General features: G+C 35.1%; 1 protein-coding gene across 1 annotated transcript; it reads left to right on the top strand.

Annotated features, from left to right (window-relative positions):
• The first annotated feature begins 689 nt into the window (after positions 1 to 689).
• Positions 690 to 4,601, top strand: LOC129248388 (cuticle protein). Its single transcript, XM_054887919.1, has 2 exons — positions 690 to 701; positions 3,675 to 4,601. Exons 1-2 carry the CDS (start codon positions 690 to 692, stop codon positions 4,599 to 4,601), a joined length of 939 nt encoding a protein of 312 aa, XP_054743894.1.
• Positions 4,602 to 14,860: the final 10,259 nt, after the last annotated feature.

Here is a 14,860-nt window from a genome sequence, read left to right as displayed (position 1 = left end):
CCGGTTTTAGGCAGGGGAATTTTTGGCTGCTTGCTTTTTTTGGTTTTTCGCTTTTTTCACTACAAGTGTACTCGTGGTGTCATGTCAACCAGTTTTTCGTGCGCGCACGTCATCCGGTTCGATTTGCTCGACACTTTTTCGAAAATAGCTCTATTGATGCCGAAAATTGTATTGGTACTTATTTGTGCAGTCATGAGTAATTTGTATACAAACCAATATCTGATGGTACTTACAAATTTATGTGTGCGCTCAAGTTGGTAACATGAACATACATGGGCGCTTATCGACATGCATACTTACACATAGATTTGTGTACATGCACACATAGCAAGTACTCGCACATGCATACCCATGCGTGCGGATGTTGGTGCTTATTGGCGTGCGCTTGCGGGCGTTTGACTTCTTTGCTTATTCTTTTATTCAAATTGCTACAATTTTTCGACACTTTTTTTGCTTATTTCAATTTTAAATATTTTTGTATTTTTTTTTTTTTTTTGCTTTTTTCATGCCTCCCTCTGCTGCGAGAGTATAAAATAGTTGTCACCGCCTGTTGACAGCATCACAACTTAGTTGTTTGTTCATCGTGCATCAAGCGCTTGGCTGTCATAGTGAATAGATTTTCGAGTCCTTCGTTAATTCAAATACGTGGCGCGTTTTTTTTTTAACTTATCAAAGTTTAATTTGAAGCAATGGCAAGCAAAGTAAGTGTAATTAAGTGCAACAGCGATTTAATTAGTATGAAAATTATAAAAAAAATAATAAATTGGCAATATTGTGTCGAGCAAAGTACTTCAAAGGATATGAGTATACAAAACAAAACTAAAAAGTTGAAAAATCAACATCCTGTGAAATGCATAATTAAATAAAGTTGTGTTTACAAAAAAGCTGCCAGCGGCTGTAAAAGATGATAAGAAAAGGGATATGAAAGCGGATATGGCACAATGCCGCTTTGATTACCGCAGATAATAGTAATTCATTAGCGCGGCCAGTTTTTGTGAATTTTAATATGCTTGGTTCATAATCGCCAACATTGGTAAACAAAAAATATTTTGCGTTTTCTATAAAATTTTGTGAGCAATAAGGAAGGGTGGGAGGATGTAAGTGCATACACACCAAAGTAGGAGAATAGTAAAGAATTTTTGTTTTTGGGCAACTATTAAATTTTTTCCACATATTTACAGACATTTACGCAAAGAATATAGCATATTCTATAAATTTTCATAAAAAACTACGATGAACACAAAAAAAAATATTTTTTAAACCAAACATTTAATTTTACATTATTGCAAATTTTTTTTTTATTGCTACAATACACTGCAATGAACTAAAAAAAATATTTATAGGCATTTTAGCAAAGAATTTGGGATTTTTTTAAATTTAATTTAATAATAATCTATAAGTGTCCATAAAGAAAATAACACAAAAAAAAAAATATTTTTTAAGCCAAATACTTGTTTTTATTTTTTTGCAAAATAAAATTTTTCTTTAGAAATTGTCTAAACAAATTGAACTTTTAACATAAAAGAACTAAATTTCTGAATCAAAAACTTTAATTTTTCGAAAGGTTACATTTTTTTTTAATATTTACAGACATTTTGCAAAGAATTATTTATTAATAATCTATAAATTTCTATAAAAAAAATAACACAAAAAAAATATTTTTTCAACAAATTTATTTTTTTTTTTTTGCTAAAAAACAATTTTAATTTTTCGAAAGGTCACATTTTTGTCTTAATATCTACAGACAGTTCGCAAAGAATTATTTATTAATAATCTAAAAAATTTCCATAAAAAAAATAACACAAAAAAAATATTTTTTCAGACAAATATAAATTTTTTTTTTTTTTGCAAAACAAAAATTATTAAAAAATTTAAATTTTTCGAAAGGTTACATTTTTTTTCATACTTACAGACATTTTACAAAGAATTATTTATTAATAATCTATAAATTTCCATAAAAAAAAAACACAAACAAAAAATATTCTTTAAGCCAAATATTTGCTTTTATTTTTTTGCAAAATAAAATTTTTCTTAGAAATTGTCTAAACAAACTGAACTTTTAACACAAAAGAATTAAGTTTTGAATCAAAAATTTTAAATTTTTGAAAGATTACATTTTTTTCTTAATATTTGCAGACATTTTGCAAAGAATATACCGAAAATGTTTTTTTTTTAATTTACTCTTGACAATTTATAAATTTCAATAAAAAATTACAATGAACATTCAAAAAAAAATTCAAGCCAAATATTTATTATTTTTTTAAAACTCATATTTGTTTTTTTTTAGAAATTGCCAAAACAAACTACAACTACAAGCATCACCAACAAAAAAAAAACTTTTTTAAGCCAAATACTTAATTTTCTTTTTTTGCATAATCCAATTTTATTAGAAATCTTCTGAAAACCTAAGCTTTTAAAGCAAATAAATATAAGGCAATAAATTTTTTAAATGAAAATTTAAATTTTTCGAAAAATTATATTTTTTTGGTTAATTTTTATTTTAATAAAAATAAAAAATTTTAATCTAAAACAAAAATTTTTTAATCCATAAAATAAAAAACAAAAATTTTTTTAATAAAAAAAAATTATATAAAAACAAATTTTTTTTTTAATTTTAGAGAAAAAGTAAATGCTATTTTTTGGAAAAATACATAATTTTTCAAAATACTAAACCACTCTAATATTTGTCAGAATCTTCGACGAGAAAAATCCATGAGAAATTATAAGGATTTAGCCAATATTTTCAAAGCTTTAAAATTTTTAAGTGAAATTATAATTTTTGTAAGTCAATTTTAGTCTAATACAGAGTTTTTTTAATCTAAGAAAACAATAAAAAACAAAAAAAATTAATCTAAAAAACATTTTTTTTTTAATTTTAGAGAAAAACATCATTTACTGTTTTTTGGAAAAATACATAATTTTTCAAAATTTCTACTAGATTAGCACTCTAAAAACAATAAAAACAAAAAAAATTTAATCTAAAAAAACATTTTTTTTTTATTTTAGAGAAAAAGTAAATGATGTTTTTTGAAAAAATACATATAATTCTATGTTTCTCTGTTTCTTCAAAATATTAATTATTTTTATTAAATTTTAATGTTTGTGACAGAATTTTTAGAAAAACTTTCTTTATTTTTCTTTAACAAAAAACAAACGTCATCCGCATATAAAATATTATAAAGAAAAAATAGAAAAAATATTCTAATAAAACATATGAAAATGGGTACTTTTGGAATGGAAAAATTTTTGTATGTATTTTATATTTTTTTTTTAATTAAACAAAAAAATTTACTTTCAATTTTAATTATATTTCTGAATTGAAAACTGAAGTCTATAATTTTCCTAAACTAATAGCGACAAGATTGGGCACGCCTAAACACACAACTTCCATTAATACTTACTTTTAAATTTTCAGAAACAGATTTTAACTTACAAGCTTGAAGTACCACTTAGATTAAAAAGCACAAAACCATTAACTACTGGCGCTTAAAATAATTTCAAACTTCTTTGTACGACAAAATTTAATTTTTTATTTTTTCCAACAACTTTTATCTACAATTTGATATACCTACATAAAAATTTATTATAACCAATGAAATTTATTATACCAATTTTTTATATAACCATTCCAAAACTATTTCATATTCACGCCCCCACTACTCTCTCACTTACAGTTCTTCAGCCTCTTATCTCTCCTGGCCGTGGCCGGCTCCAGCTTGGCTGGCGTTGCCACCTACGCCTACAACCCCTACGCCGCTTACCATCACTTGCCCGCCGCCGTCAGCACCTATGCCAGCCCCGCCCACCAGGTCGTGTATCATCACGCCGCTCCTGCTGTCTACCATCACGCGCCAGTCGTCACCAAGTCATATGTAGCGCCCGCTCCGGTAGTGGCTGCAGCACCAGTTGTTAAGACCTTTGCTGCCGCCGCTCCTGCCGTGCACGTGGCCGCTGCTGCACCCGTTATCGCCAAAACTGTCGTTGCTGCCGCACCCGCACCTGCAGCTGTTGTAAAGCAAGTTGAAATCGAATCCGCGCCACGTTACGATTTCTCTTATGGCGTGCACGATTCTCTGACCGGTGACATCAAGAGCCAAGTAGAGACCCGCACGGGTGGCAATGTTGCTGGCTCCTACAGTGTTGTCGATGCTGATGGCTACAAGCGTACTGTTACCTACACCGCCGACGATTTGAATGGTTTCAATGCCGTTGTTCAACGTGAACCAATTGTCGCCAAAGTTGCTGCTGTTGCTGCGCCAGTGGTGCAACAAGTTTTGCCTGCCCAACCCGTCGTGCCAGTACAACAACAATACTTGCAATACCTGCCACAACAACAAGTTGCTGCCGTACAACCGGTGGAACAACAACAGCCAGCTGCCGAACCTCTGCCCGTCGAGTACCCCGAACAGCAGCCAGAACTCGAGCAACAGCAACCCGAGCAGCCACAATACCCACAGGAGCAAAACTTCCCACCCTTCCCCCCATCCGAAGGTGATGACTCCGATGTCGTGGACGTACGCTCTGCTGACAATAGCAATAACGCTGAGCCATCCACCACTGCAGCGCCTGCCCCAGCAGCGGAAGCGGCGAATGAAGCTTAAGCTACACAAAATGTGATTTCGAGGGTGATTTGTTAAGGTTTTAGTTTTCCCTAGTGGAAAACATAAAAATGAAGATAAACGCATTGTTAGCTGGTTTAAAGATTTAAATTAATAAAACGAACGAATGAATGGAAAATTAAATTTCAAGGGAGTTTATTGAGATGCCTGGAATAAGTTTGCATGAATGCGGGGATGTGAGAATAATGGAAAAGTTGTAGAAAAGACAAATTAAAGAAAGCGACGTAAACTTTACTCATTTCATTGTTGGAATTGTTGGAAGTTAAGACGTATTACTGATGCCCAAATCATATGACCGCTGTTCTTCTTTGGCTAGGGCTTTGGGTTGGAACTCATTCATAGTTTTAATTTGGCCTTCGTTCTTTGGCCTTACCGTAATGGGAGCCATAAATCAAAAACAGTTGAGTATTTCAATATAATGTCAATTTCTTAATATGCTGTGCTTCAATCACAGTTTCTGAAAATGTTTCGAATGCCCAATGAAAAGATTATTGCTTTTCACTTAGTAGCACACCCACTCAAAACTTGATGTTCGAAGTGGTTTTGGTGATTCTTTACGATATTCACTTATATCTGTTTGGTTACCCGATCCCTGCAATGCCTTCCAGACTGAATAGTACGCTCGATATCACGTTCGATATCAGCACAAGATGGTTTGAATAAAAAGCTTCTACCTCATTATAATCCTAGATCTTCTGGAAAGCTGCACTGAAATGAACTTATAAGACCAAAGTACGGCTAAACAGATTTTATTGGAGAAAGGACGCAGTGGCTTGCCACATGCCACCTATAAAATATTCTCAGTTAATGTTAGCCGAAACACCAATTTTGAATGAATAACTTTAGTAATGTTGGCTTCCAATACCTCAATCGAAGCTGGCTCATTCACTAAACATTTAGACTTTACATACCCCCACAAACAAAAGTTCAAATGTGTGATATGACACGATGTTGGTGGCCAATCCACTGGTCCGAGACGAGAGATATCATAAATTGCTCAGCAAAATGACGACGCAGTAAATCCTTTGTTTCACGGGCTGTATGGCGAGTAGTGATGTCTTTTTTGGAACCAAATATTGTGGAGATCACGGGCTTTAATTGCCGACATCAAAAAGTCATTCATCATGGCGCTGTAGCTTTCACCATCCACTGTTATATTGGCGCTAGCCTCGTCTTTGAAGACATATGAGCCGATGATTCCTCCAGACCATAGGCCGCACCAAACGGTTGTTTTCAATAGATGTAATGGATATAATATCTGCTCTTGAATGGCTTCGGATTGCTCTTCAGTCGACTGCTCATGTGGCAATTTTGCTTATTAACGTAGCCATTAAGCCAAAAGTGAGCCTCATCGCTGAACACCATCAGTTGGTCTGAGCGCGATATGAACACTTTTCACAGAGTGTCGATTTTCGTAACACAATTCTACGGTTTGTAAACGTTGTTGAGTCATAAGTCTTTCTATGATGAAATGTCAATGAATACTGAAAAAAGTTATGTATTTAGTTTGGCGGCCGACGTAGCCGAATAGGTTGGTGCGTGATTACCATTCGGAATTCACAGAGAGATCGTTGGTTCGAATCTCGGTGAAAGCAAAATTAATAAAAACATTTTTCTAATAGCGGTCGCCCCTCGGCAGGCAATGGCAAACCTCCGAGTGTATTTCTGCCATGAAAAAGCTCCTCATAAAAAAAATATCTGCCGTTCGGAGTCGGCTTGAAACTGTAGGTCCCTCCAGTTGTGGAAAAACATCAACACGTACACCATAAATAGGAGGAGGAGCTCGGCCAAGCACCTAACAGAAGTGTACGCGCCAATTATTTATTTATTTAGTTTGACCGTAGTCACGTGAGACCCTATTGGAATAGGTATCTACAATCTGATCACCCTTAACGTACATATTTATTTAGCTTGAGTATGATTCGATTATATTGTCTCATAGCTACCTGCACAATACGAGTATCAGCTACCTGCTAACACAAACTCCACCTATTCATCCCATCTGCTCCCACTTAATGTTGTACTAATTTTATTTCCAAGTACTTATTTGCTCTTTTCTTACAACTTCAAAGTTCAAAAATGATATTAAGTACCTGAGGTGCCCAACCCTGCTTGCTGTCTTGTATAAAAGCTTTCCGCCTTCTTGCTGCGCGGCTACTTAAGACTTCATGGTGTTTATTACAAAGCGAATGAAAATGCAACAAAAACCACTGCGCCGTTTCACCGAGGATACTTTCGGCAGAGATGATACAGAACAAATGCAAGAAAAGTTAGTTAAAAAAAAGTACTTGTGAAAAGTCAACGAACAATTGAAATTGTCTGCACTATAAGCCAAAGTCAATGTTCAAAGTCATTACGATGTGCATTTGTCCTTTCTTGCATTATCCTTATACGCCATTTGCACTTTACGGCTGCTTGTTTGTAATTGACAGCAAGCGGTCGCTCGCACACACGTAAAGGAAGCAGCAAGCATATATATGTACGAATCCATGACCATTAAGGTGATCTATTATTCTACAAAAAAAAAACAAAAATGGTTTAGCAAAAAAAATCAAAAAAAATGAAAAATTAAATTTCTGAACTGCTTCCTGAAGTACACTTGGATCGATGAGTCATAAAACATTTCGAGAAAACGCCAACTATAACAGATGTAAAACACTTAAATTTTAAGTCAAATGAAGCCTAAGATGAACGATTATTAATCTTATGAGAAATCTGCTTAGAATATTTTCAGATTATTTTCATAAACCAACCATTTCCATGTGTTATGGACAAGAAAATAGTTGTGCAACATTTTGATCCGTTTTGGCTATACTTTTTCTCTTAAGAGGCTATTAATTGTGATGCTTTCCATTTCAATTCAACCGGGCTGCTCGGGTCATGTTCTTCGATTTCGATGTAACTTAAATATGTTGCTCTCTGGTCAAAATAATGAGACACGTATTTTTTTGTTCGCCCGAAAAAAATTTTTTTCAAGAGTTATCGGCAATTTTGTTTTTTGCCTCAAACTCGATTTTTTTTAATTATATAAGAAAAAAATTTTTTGAAATGCCCATAACTTAGTCAAAAATGAACCGATTTTAATAATTTTGGGTTCAAAATGATCGTTATTACTTACACGAGCGATTTCATGTGGAAATAGTTGCAAAAAAGTAGTTGAAAATTTTTTATTTTGCAAAAAACAAAAAGTGCGAAACAGGGTGTTTACTTAAAAATTCATTACTCAAAAACAACGCATTTTAGCTACTAGGCATGCAGCTCAATTAAAGTTTGAGATGTTTTTTTGATTTGGAAAAAGTTATAAAAAAAAAAAAAATGCCCTTTTTGAAATATTGAATTTTGAAAAAATTTAAATTTTTTTTCTTTTTTACTAAATAAAAAATTTTCAACTACTTTTTTGCAATTGTTTCTACATGAAGTCGCTTGTGTAAGTAATTACGATCATTTTGAACCCAGAATTATTAAAATCGGTTCATTTTTGACTAAGTTATGGGCATTTCAAAAAATTTTTTTCTTATATAATTAAAAAAAATCGAGTTTGAGGCAAAAAACAAAATTGCCGATAACTCTTGAAAAAAATTTTTTTCGGGCGAACAAAAAAATACGTGTCTCATTATTTTGACCAGAGAGCAACATATTTAAGTTACATCGAAATCGAAGAACATGACCCGAGCAGCCCGGTTGAATTGAAATGGAAAGCATCTTGTCATAAAAGTTTAACCCTTTATGCAACAAATATTATATAAATCGTATCTTCAAGCTTTGTGCATAATAACAACATTCCGCATATTTCCACCAAAATTTCAAATTTTTAAACCGAATTTTAAGAATATTTTTTGGTTTATATGTAGTTTTATAGGCGATTCAATTTAAAAACAAATGAAAGTTGCAAGTGGTTTGAAAATACTATTGATTTAACAAAAAGAAATATATATTTTTGACGGCGATAGCCATTTTCTTCCATATAAAAGAATTATCGAGCGTTATTTATTTGGAAGAAAATACGTGACGGACCTAAACTGATCAAAATGTTGCACGATTATTTTTTTGTACATGAAGGTTTGTATTTTTTTTTTTATTATATATCCTTATTCACTCCACTTGGGTGCATAGAGCCTCCACAAGACTCTTCCGTCGTACACGTATGCCTGCGCCCGAACGCCGCCGCCCTTGCTTTGTTTAGCCTGCAGTTGACATCTCCATCTGCTCCGTTGCCTGTCGTGATAGTGCAGCCGAAGGACCAGAAGCTTTCGACAAATTCCACCGGGTACGCGTAAACTATTATAGGTCTTGCTTTAGTGTGGTTGACTCTCATAGCCTTCTTTTGGCGATGTTGACAGTCCAACAGTGCGTGCCAGCATGACTGGTATGACCGCCTTCGCTTGCATGTCAGTGAGTTTGAGAGAGAGTATGCGTATGTTATCGGTGCAGTTCAGGTCCTCAAGATATCAGTTGAAAGTGTATACGATGCCTCTTTTGTGCAGGTTCAATGAGCTCATAACGATGGCGAAGAGGACAACCTTACCTTACGACTGCGTTGGTCGCAGATTTTGCCGTTGTGAAGCACTGCCTGTTCGGAGTTCTCGTAAAGGGTTCTGAATAGGAGGATTATCTTATTCCGGAACTTCTTTTCTATTCAACGCCAGTCATACTGAGTCTAGTTTGAAGGTGTCGAATGCCTTCTTAAAGTCATCGAACAGCATGAGGGTTTGTGCTTATATACTCGTACATAGAAGAAGAGAATATTGGGTAGTCGAAAAAGTCTTTTCGTATTTGTAATCAAACTTCAACTTATTTTTTTATATTTATAATGAACTTTATTAAACCAAATATGTACCATTTTGGTCGACCACCTTTTGCCATTTTTCTTCTAGAGACATTATTCCATCAGTGTAAAACTTTTGTGGTTTCTCGGCGAAAAACTGCGATAAGTAATTTTCACAGGCTTCTCTTGAAGCCAACTTTACTCCATTAAGGGAGTTCTGCATTGTTCGAAACAAATGGTAGTCCGATGGTGCAAGGTCAGGGCTATATGGTGGATGCATCAAAACTTCCCAGCCAAGCTCTCCTAAGTTTTGCCGAGTCATCAAAGAGATGTGTGAGGCCTAGCGTTGTCCTGTTGGATGACGACGCCTTTTCTGCTGATCAGTTCTGGCCGTTTTTTTTCGATTGCTTGCTTCAATCTCATCAGTTGTTGACAGTAAAGTGTAGAATCAATCGTTCGATCAGGCTGAAGCAGCTCATAGTGCATGATTCCTTTCCAATCCCACCAAACACACAGCAGAACCTTTCGAGGCGTCAATCCTGGCTTTGCGACCATTTGTTGAGCTTCACTACCCTTGCACCATGATCTTTTTCGCACATTATTGTCGTATTTGATCCACTTTTCGTCTCCTGTTACCATTCGCTGCAGAAATGGTTCGATTTCATTTCGTTTCAGCAAAGAATCGCAGATGTTAATTCGATCCATTAAATTTTTGACAGACAATTCATATGGTACCCAAACAACGAGCTTCTTTTTGTAACCAGCCTTTTTTAAATAGTTCAAAACCGTTCGATGATGAATGTTAAGTGGCTCGGCGATGTCATTTCAGCTTAAGTGACGGTTCTGGTCAATCTTTTCCATAATTTCATCGACTTTTTCAACGATAGGTCAACCGGAGCGAGGTGCATCTTTCACATCGAAATTTCCAGAACAGAAGCGAGCGATCCAATGTTGTGCTAAACGAACTGATACAGCATCGTCTCCGTAAACTTCACAAATTTCATTGGTGGCTTGCGTGGCATTCTTCCCTTTTTTATACAAATTTCAAAATATAGCGAATTTCTTCATTTTTTCACTCATTTTTCATTTCATTTTTCATTTTCTCCGAATTTAATATTTTTTTGGTTAAATGAAACTTAAAATGTCACCTTTCTAATACCATCTGATATGACACAATGTGATTGGTAGCACTGGAGATAGATGACTCCAACGACATCTATTGACAAAATACGAAAAGACTTTTTCGACTACCAATATAATAAAGCTTTTTTTTTAATTTTCTGGGAATTGTTTACGGTTATTGTGAGAGAAAACTCACATTGAAAATTTTCAAGGAATATAAAGGGTTTTCCAAAAACAGGTGTTATCTATCGCTATCGAGAGATGACTAAAGATTTTTTATGGCCGAAATTGAATGGTATTGATCTGGGCAACGTTTATTTTCAACAAGACGGCGCTACGTGCACACAAGCAACGAAACCATTGATCTTTTACGGGAAAAGTTTCCGGACCGTGTTATCTCTCGAAGAGGTGATCACAATTGGCCACCGAGATCTTGTGATTTAACATCTTGTGACTTTTTTCTTTGAGGCCACGTGAAAGAGAAGGTCTACGCCAACATACCATGGTCGATTCAAGACATCAAAGATGGAATTCGTGAGGCTATCGAGGGCATGGGGCAGCCACTTTGCAATTCGGTTATGGAAAATTTCATGAAAAGGATATTGTCCTGTAAGTGTGGTCGTGGTGGTCATTTGCTCGATGTTATTGTCCACTATTAACGGCATATCTTTCTCTTTCTAATGAAGTAAACATCCGATCATTTATATTAAAAAAAAACATTTTTCTTTGAATATCAAAATAACACCTCTTATTGGAAAACCCTTATTTGTAGAACCTTTTGACCTTCTAACTCGTTTTTTAATACAACATTTTAGGTACCTGCCAAGTTAAGCGTCAATAAGACCAACTTTGAGGGGCAATAATAGGGCAATAAATTATTTTACGTAATTTTTGAATTGTTTTACGGAATTTTTTTTACGTGGCCGAACATCTTGTCACGTTCAGATTGCTACATTAAATGCTATTTCTAATTTTTCTATGTAAACTTAATTTGACTACTAAGAAACTGTGTACATTCTTTGGGCTTTTTGATATACTCCCCCGAAGTCTTTGTTTCATCAAAATATTCAACTTCTTAAACAGAATCTTGAGAAAACTGCAGGGTATGCAGTTTTATAGACCATTAAATTTTAGTTGAATTTTGACAACTTTTTCCTATACGATATTGGGAATTTTCTTCCATTTTCTTCATCTTCTCCAGACACAAAATTCGATGAATTGCATGGAGGAGCACCTTAATGACATAAGTAATTCAATAGAAGAGCTGAAGTACATACATATATGGATATGTCCGTATGCTTGTATGTATGCATGTATGTATACATTTAAACTCGAGTCAAACAATGCTCAAACTGGCTACATAAATACTCCTGAGAACGTACGTTTGACCTATGCCACAGTACAAGTTCTCAGCATGAAGTTCTGTTGTGTCCTGCTTTTTCAGACGCCAGGTCTCAGTTTCTTCTCGCTCAACTTTTCTCACGCTGTGGCGTAAGCGTGTTAAAACCAATTACAGCCCTTTAATCTACATATAACTACACAAACATGCAAGTGTGAACAAGCAATTGGGCGACCCCCACCCCCAATACCGCCTTTTTTGGTCTTTCTTTAAGTAATCAGCACGCAATGGGTGTGGATAAGTGTGTATGGAATTATCGCCTTTCCATAGCACTTTTCACCCATACCTCCGCTCTTTTCTTTGGCCACACTTATTTTCACACTTTCGACCTCTCCAACAGTGGTCCATTCGACGTCACACCACAGCAAAACTTGTGAGTTTTAATGATTTTATCTTTACTACGAGTAAATTGCTGATGTCGTATTCTTTTTTTTTTCTCTTTGGTTTCATTTATAAATGTCCTTTTCACTTGAGTTTGTACTTTTACACTTACACTTAGGCGGATCTATGAAAGGAAGGAAAATGGAACTCATAGCACATTTGTGTGTGTGTGTGCGCGTGTATGTGTGCGTGTGTTGGCAATTGTAAATAAATAAGGTCAAGAAGGTGTCTTGCTTGTATGCTGTCCATTCCTCCTTTTGTTTGCTTGTTTCATCGATGATTTTCTACTGCCCTTTCTTAAGAGCATCCTTGCTTATTGTTCTCTTGTATGGCCATGGGATGAGAGGGTTAAAATTATGAAGTTCCTATTTCGAGGTAATAAATACTGTACTATTTGTAAAGGACAAGATGCATAATTTAATTTTAATAAATAAATGAAAAATACAAAAGCAATAAACTAATTCCAGTCGTGCCATACCTTAACCCAAATTAAAAGCGACGATCCACAGATGCGGTAGGTGCAAGAATATCCTTCTCCTGCCAAACTAACTTGGTAAAATTCACGGCTGATGTTGTTTGCTTGAATATATCAAACCTAAGGGCTAAAAGTTACTCGCATCACAAGCTTGAAAGCCGCTTGAATAACTTAAATTAGCTGTTTTTGAGAAAAGGCCTATTGGTCTTGCCACACATACCTTTTCTTATGAAAAATAGAGTCTTGAAGCCGAGAGAATCAATTAATTCATGGAAAAAAGGCACATTTTTATGATTTTTTTTTTTGATGACACAGTTAAAATTTATTCGTCAAATCTTTTACTACATAAAACTATAGCATTTGAAGTATATTTTGTGAAATTTTCATCCAAAAATATTTAAAAATACGGCAATGGCAGAAATTTTCGGACGCATCTCAAAAAAAAGTAGTTTTGCGGTGCCCCTCATAACTCGGTGTTAAATCATCTGAAATCAAAAAACCAAAGTTATTTCGTTAGATAATCGTTTTCTCCGGGTAATGGCAAGAGGGTTTTTTGAAATTAAAAATTTTTCGATTTTTGGGAACACGTTAAAGTCAAAAACACGATTTTCGCGTAAAAAATCGGTGAATTAGTTACCGTAAAAACAAAAGTATCAAAAAATTCGAAAAAAACTTCGGCGCTACCTTGTAAAACATCTACAGAAAAAGTGTTCAAAATTTCAAAAGGATCGGTGCAGTAGTTTCAAAGTTATGAGGGGCACCGACTTTGAAAACGTAAGTTGTGTTAAAAACACTTTAAAGTACAAATGGCGCGCGGCGGTTGAGCCAGGTAGGTAGCAACACTTACATGGCTGTATCTTTGTAAGTTTTGCTCCGATTCATCTAAAATTTTCACAGAATATTCTTGAAAGGTTCTTCATTTAAAAAATCAAATAAAAAAAAAATTTAAAAACGTTACCCCCCCTTAAACTAAGGGAATTTACTACGAAGTACTTGATGATTCACAGACTTGTAGGTACATATGTATGTAAATATATTTAATAAAGCTTTGCGCCCGAAAGCATGCACTAAATTTTTCATAAATCGCGGCATTCGTTACTTTGCGGCCTTCAAATTTGCAAACTCAATTGCTAGCCAACATTTTGTAAAGCATATTTGTCGGCGTTTGTCATGCGAATAATACACAGGACGTAGCCACAAAAGTAAAAGAGGGTAGCTTAAAGAAAATAGGGTTCATATAAGTGTGACCAAGATTTGCAAACTAAAAGGGAATTATGTTTATGGGCAATTTTAAGTGCTCAATGGGGAGTGGCTACGCCACAACTGCAAGGCGACAACTGAAGTGTGCGGCATAATGAAGTAATTTTCAAAGTATCACTTAATTTTGTGTGTTGACATTTAATGAGATTTTTCGTGCAAAACTGAAGAGCGCCGACGTCGTCGACGGCATTGCAAAAAATCGTATGTATGTAGAGTAAGCCAAAGAAAGTGTTCTGAGAAAGAAGTCCACTGTCAAAGGTGAGACTCGCACTTAAAGTCAGACACACCTACTGGCATACCTGTGCATGTATGTACGGATGTACGAATGTATGCGCGCACATGCTTTAAATATATTTTCGTTTTGCGATTTTATAAACTCAAAGCATGTCAAATTGTATTGCATTCAGAATGCTCTGGTAGTATCACCCCAAGCAATTTTTAGGTGTGAACTGACGCATGAAATCAAATTGCACCATCGTCATAGTTGGCACTGTTGCTGCTGCTGCTGCTGCTGCTGCCAGCTTCGTAAATCCTGTGATAATTGACGGCTGTTGGTCACATGCTCTCGCTCATACCATACCAGTCCTTTTGTGGAATCTAAGTGCGTACAGTATGGCGAAATCTGCAAAGCACTTGCACATTGCGGCAATGCCGGTTGGGAGAGTACGAAAACGAGAACAAAAGAGAAATTGAGTATAGAATTTCTCTACGCTTGAGTTGCGCTCTCCATTCACAGCATCCTTCATTGCAGAAAATAATTCATAGCAGTGCCGATGAATTGTGGATGTTATGTTGTGGCTCGCTGATGGCTTTCGTCGGTGCTGATAAGAAGTCCTTGA

This window comes from Anastrepha obliqua, chromosome 5 (genome assembly GCF_027943255.1).
Source record: "Anastrepha obliqua isolate idAnaObli1 chromosome 5, idAnaObli1_1.0, whole genome shotgun sequence".
NCBI lineage: Eukaryota > Metazoa > Arthropoda > Insecta > Diptera > Tephritidae > Anastrepha > Anastrepha obliqua.
The sequence above is the reverse complement of the archived record's forward strand: the minus strand, read 5'-3'. Positions and strand labels throughout refer to the sequence as shown.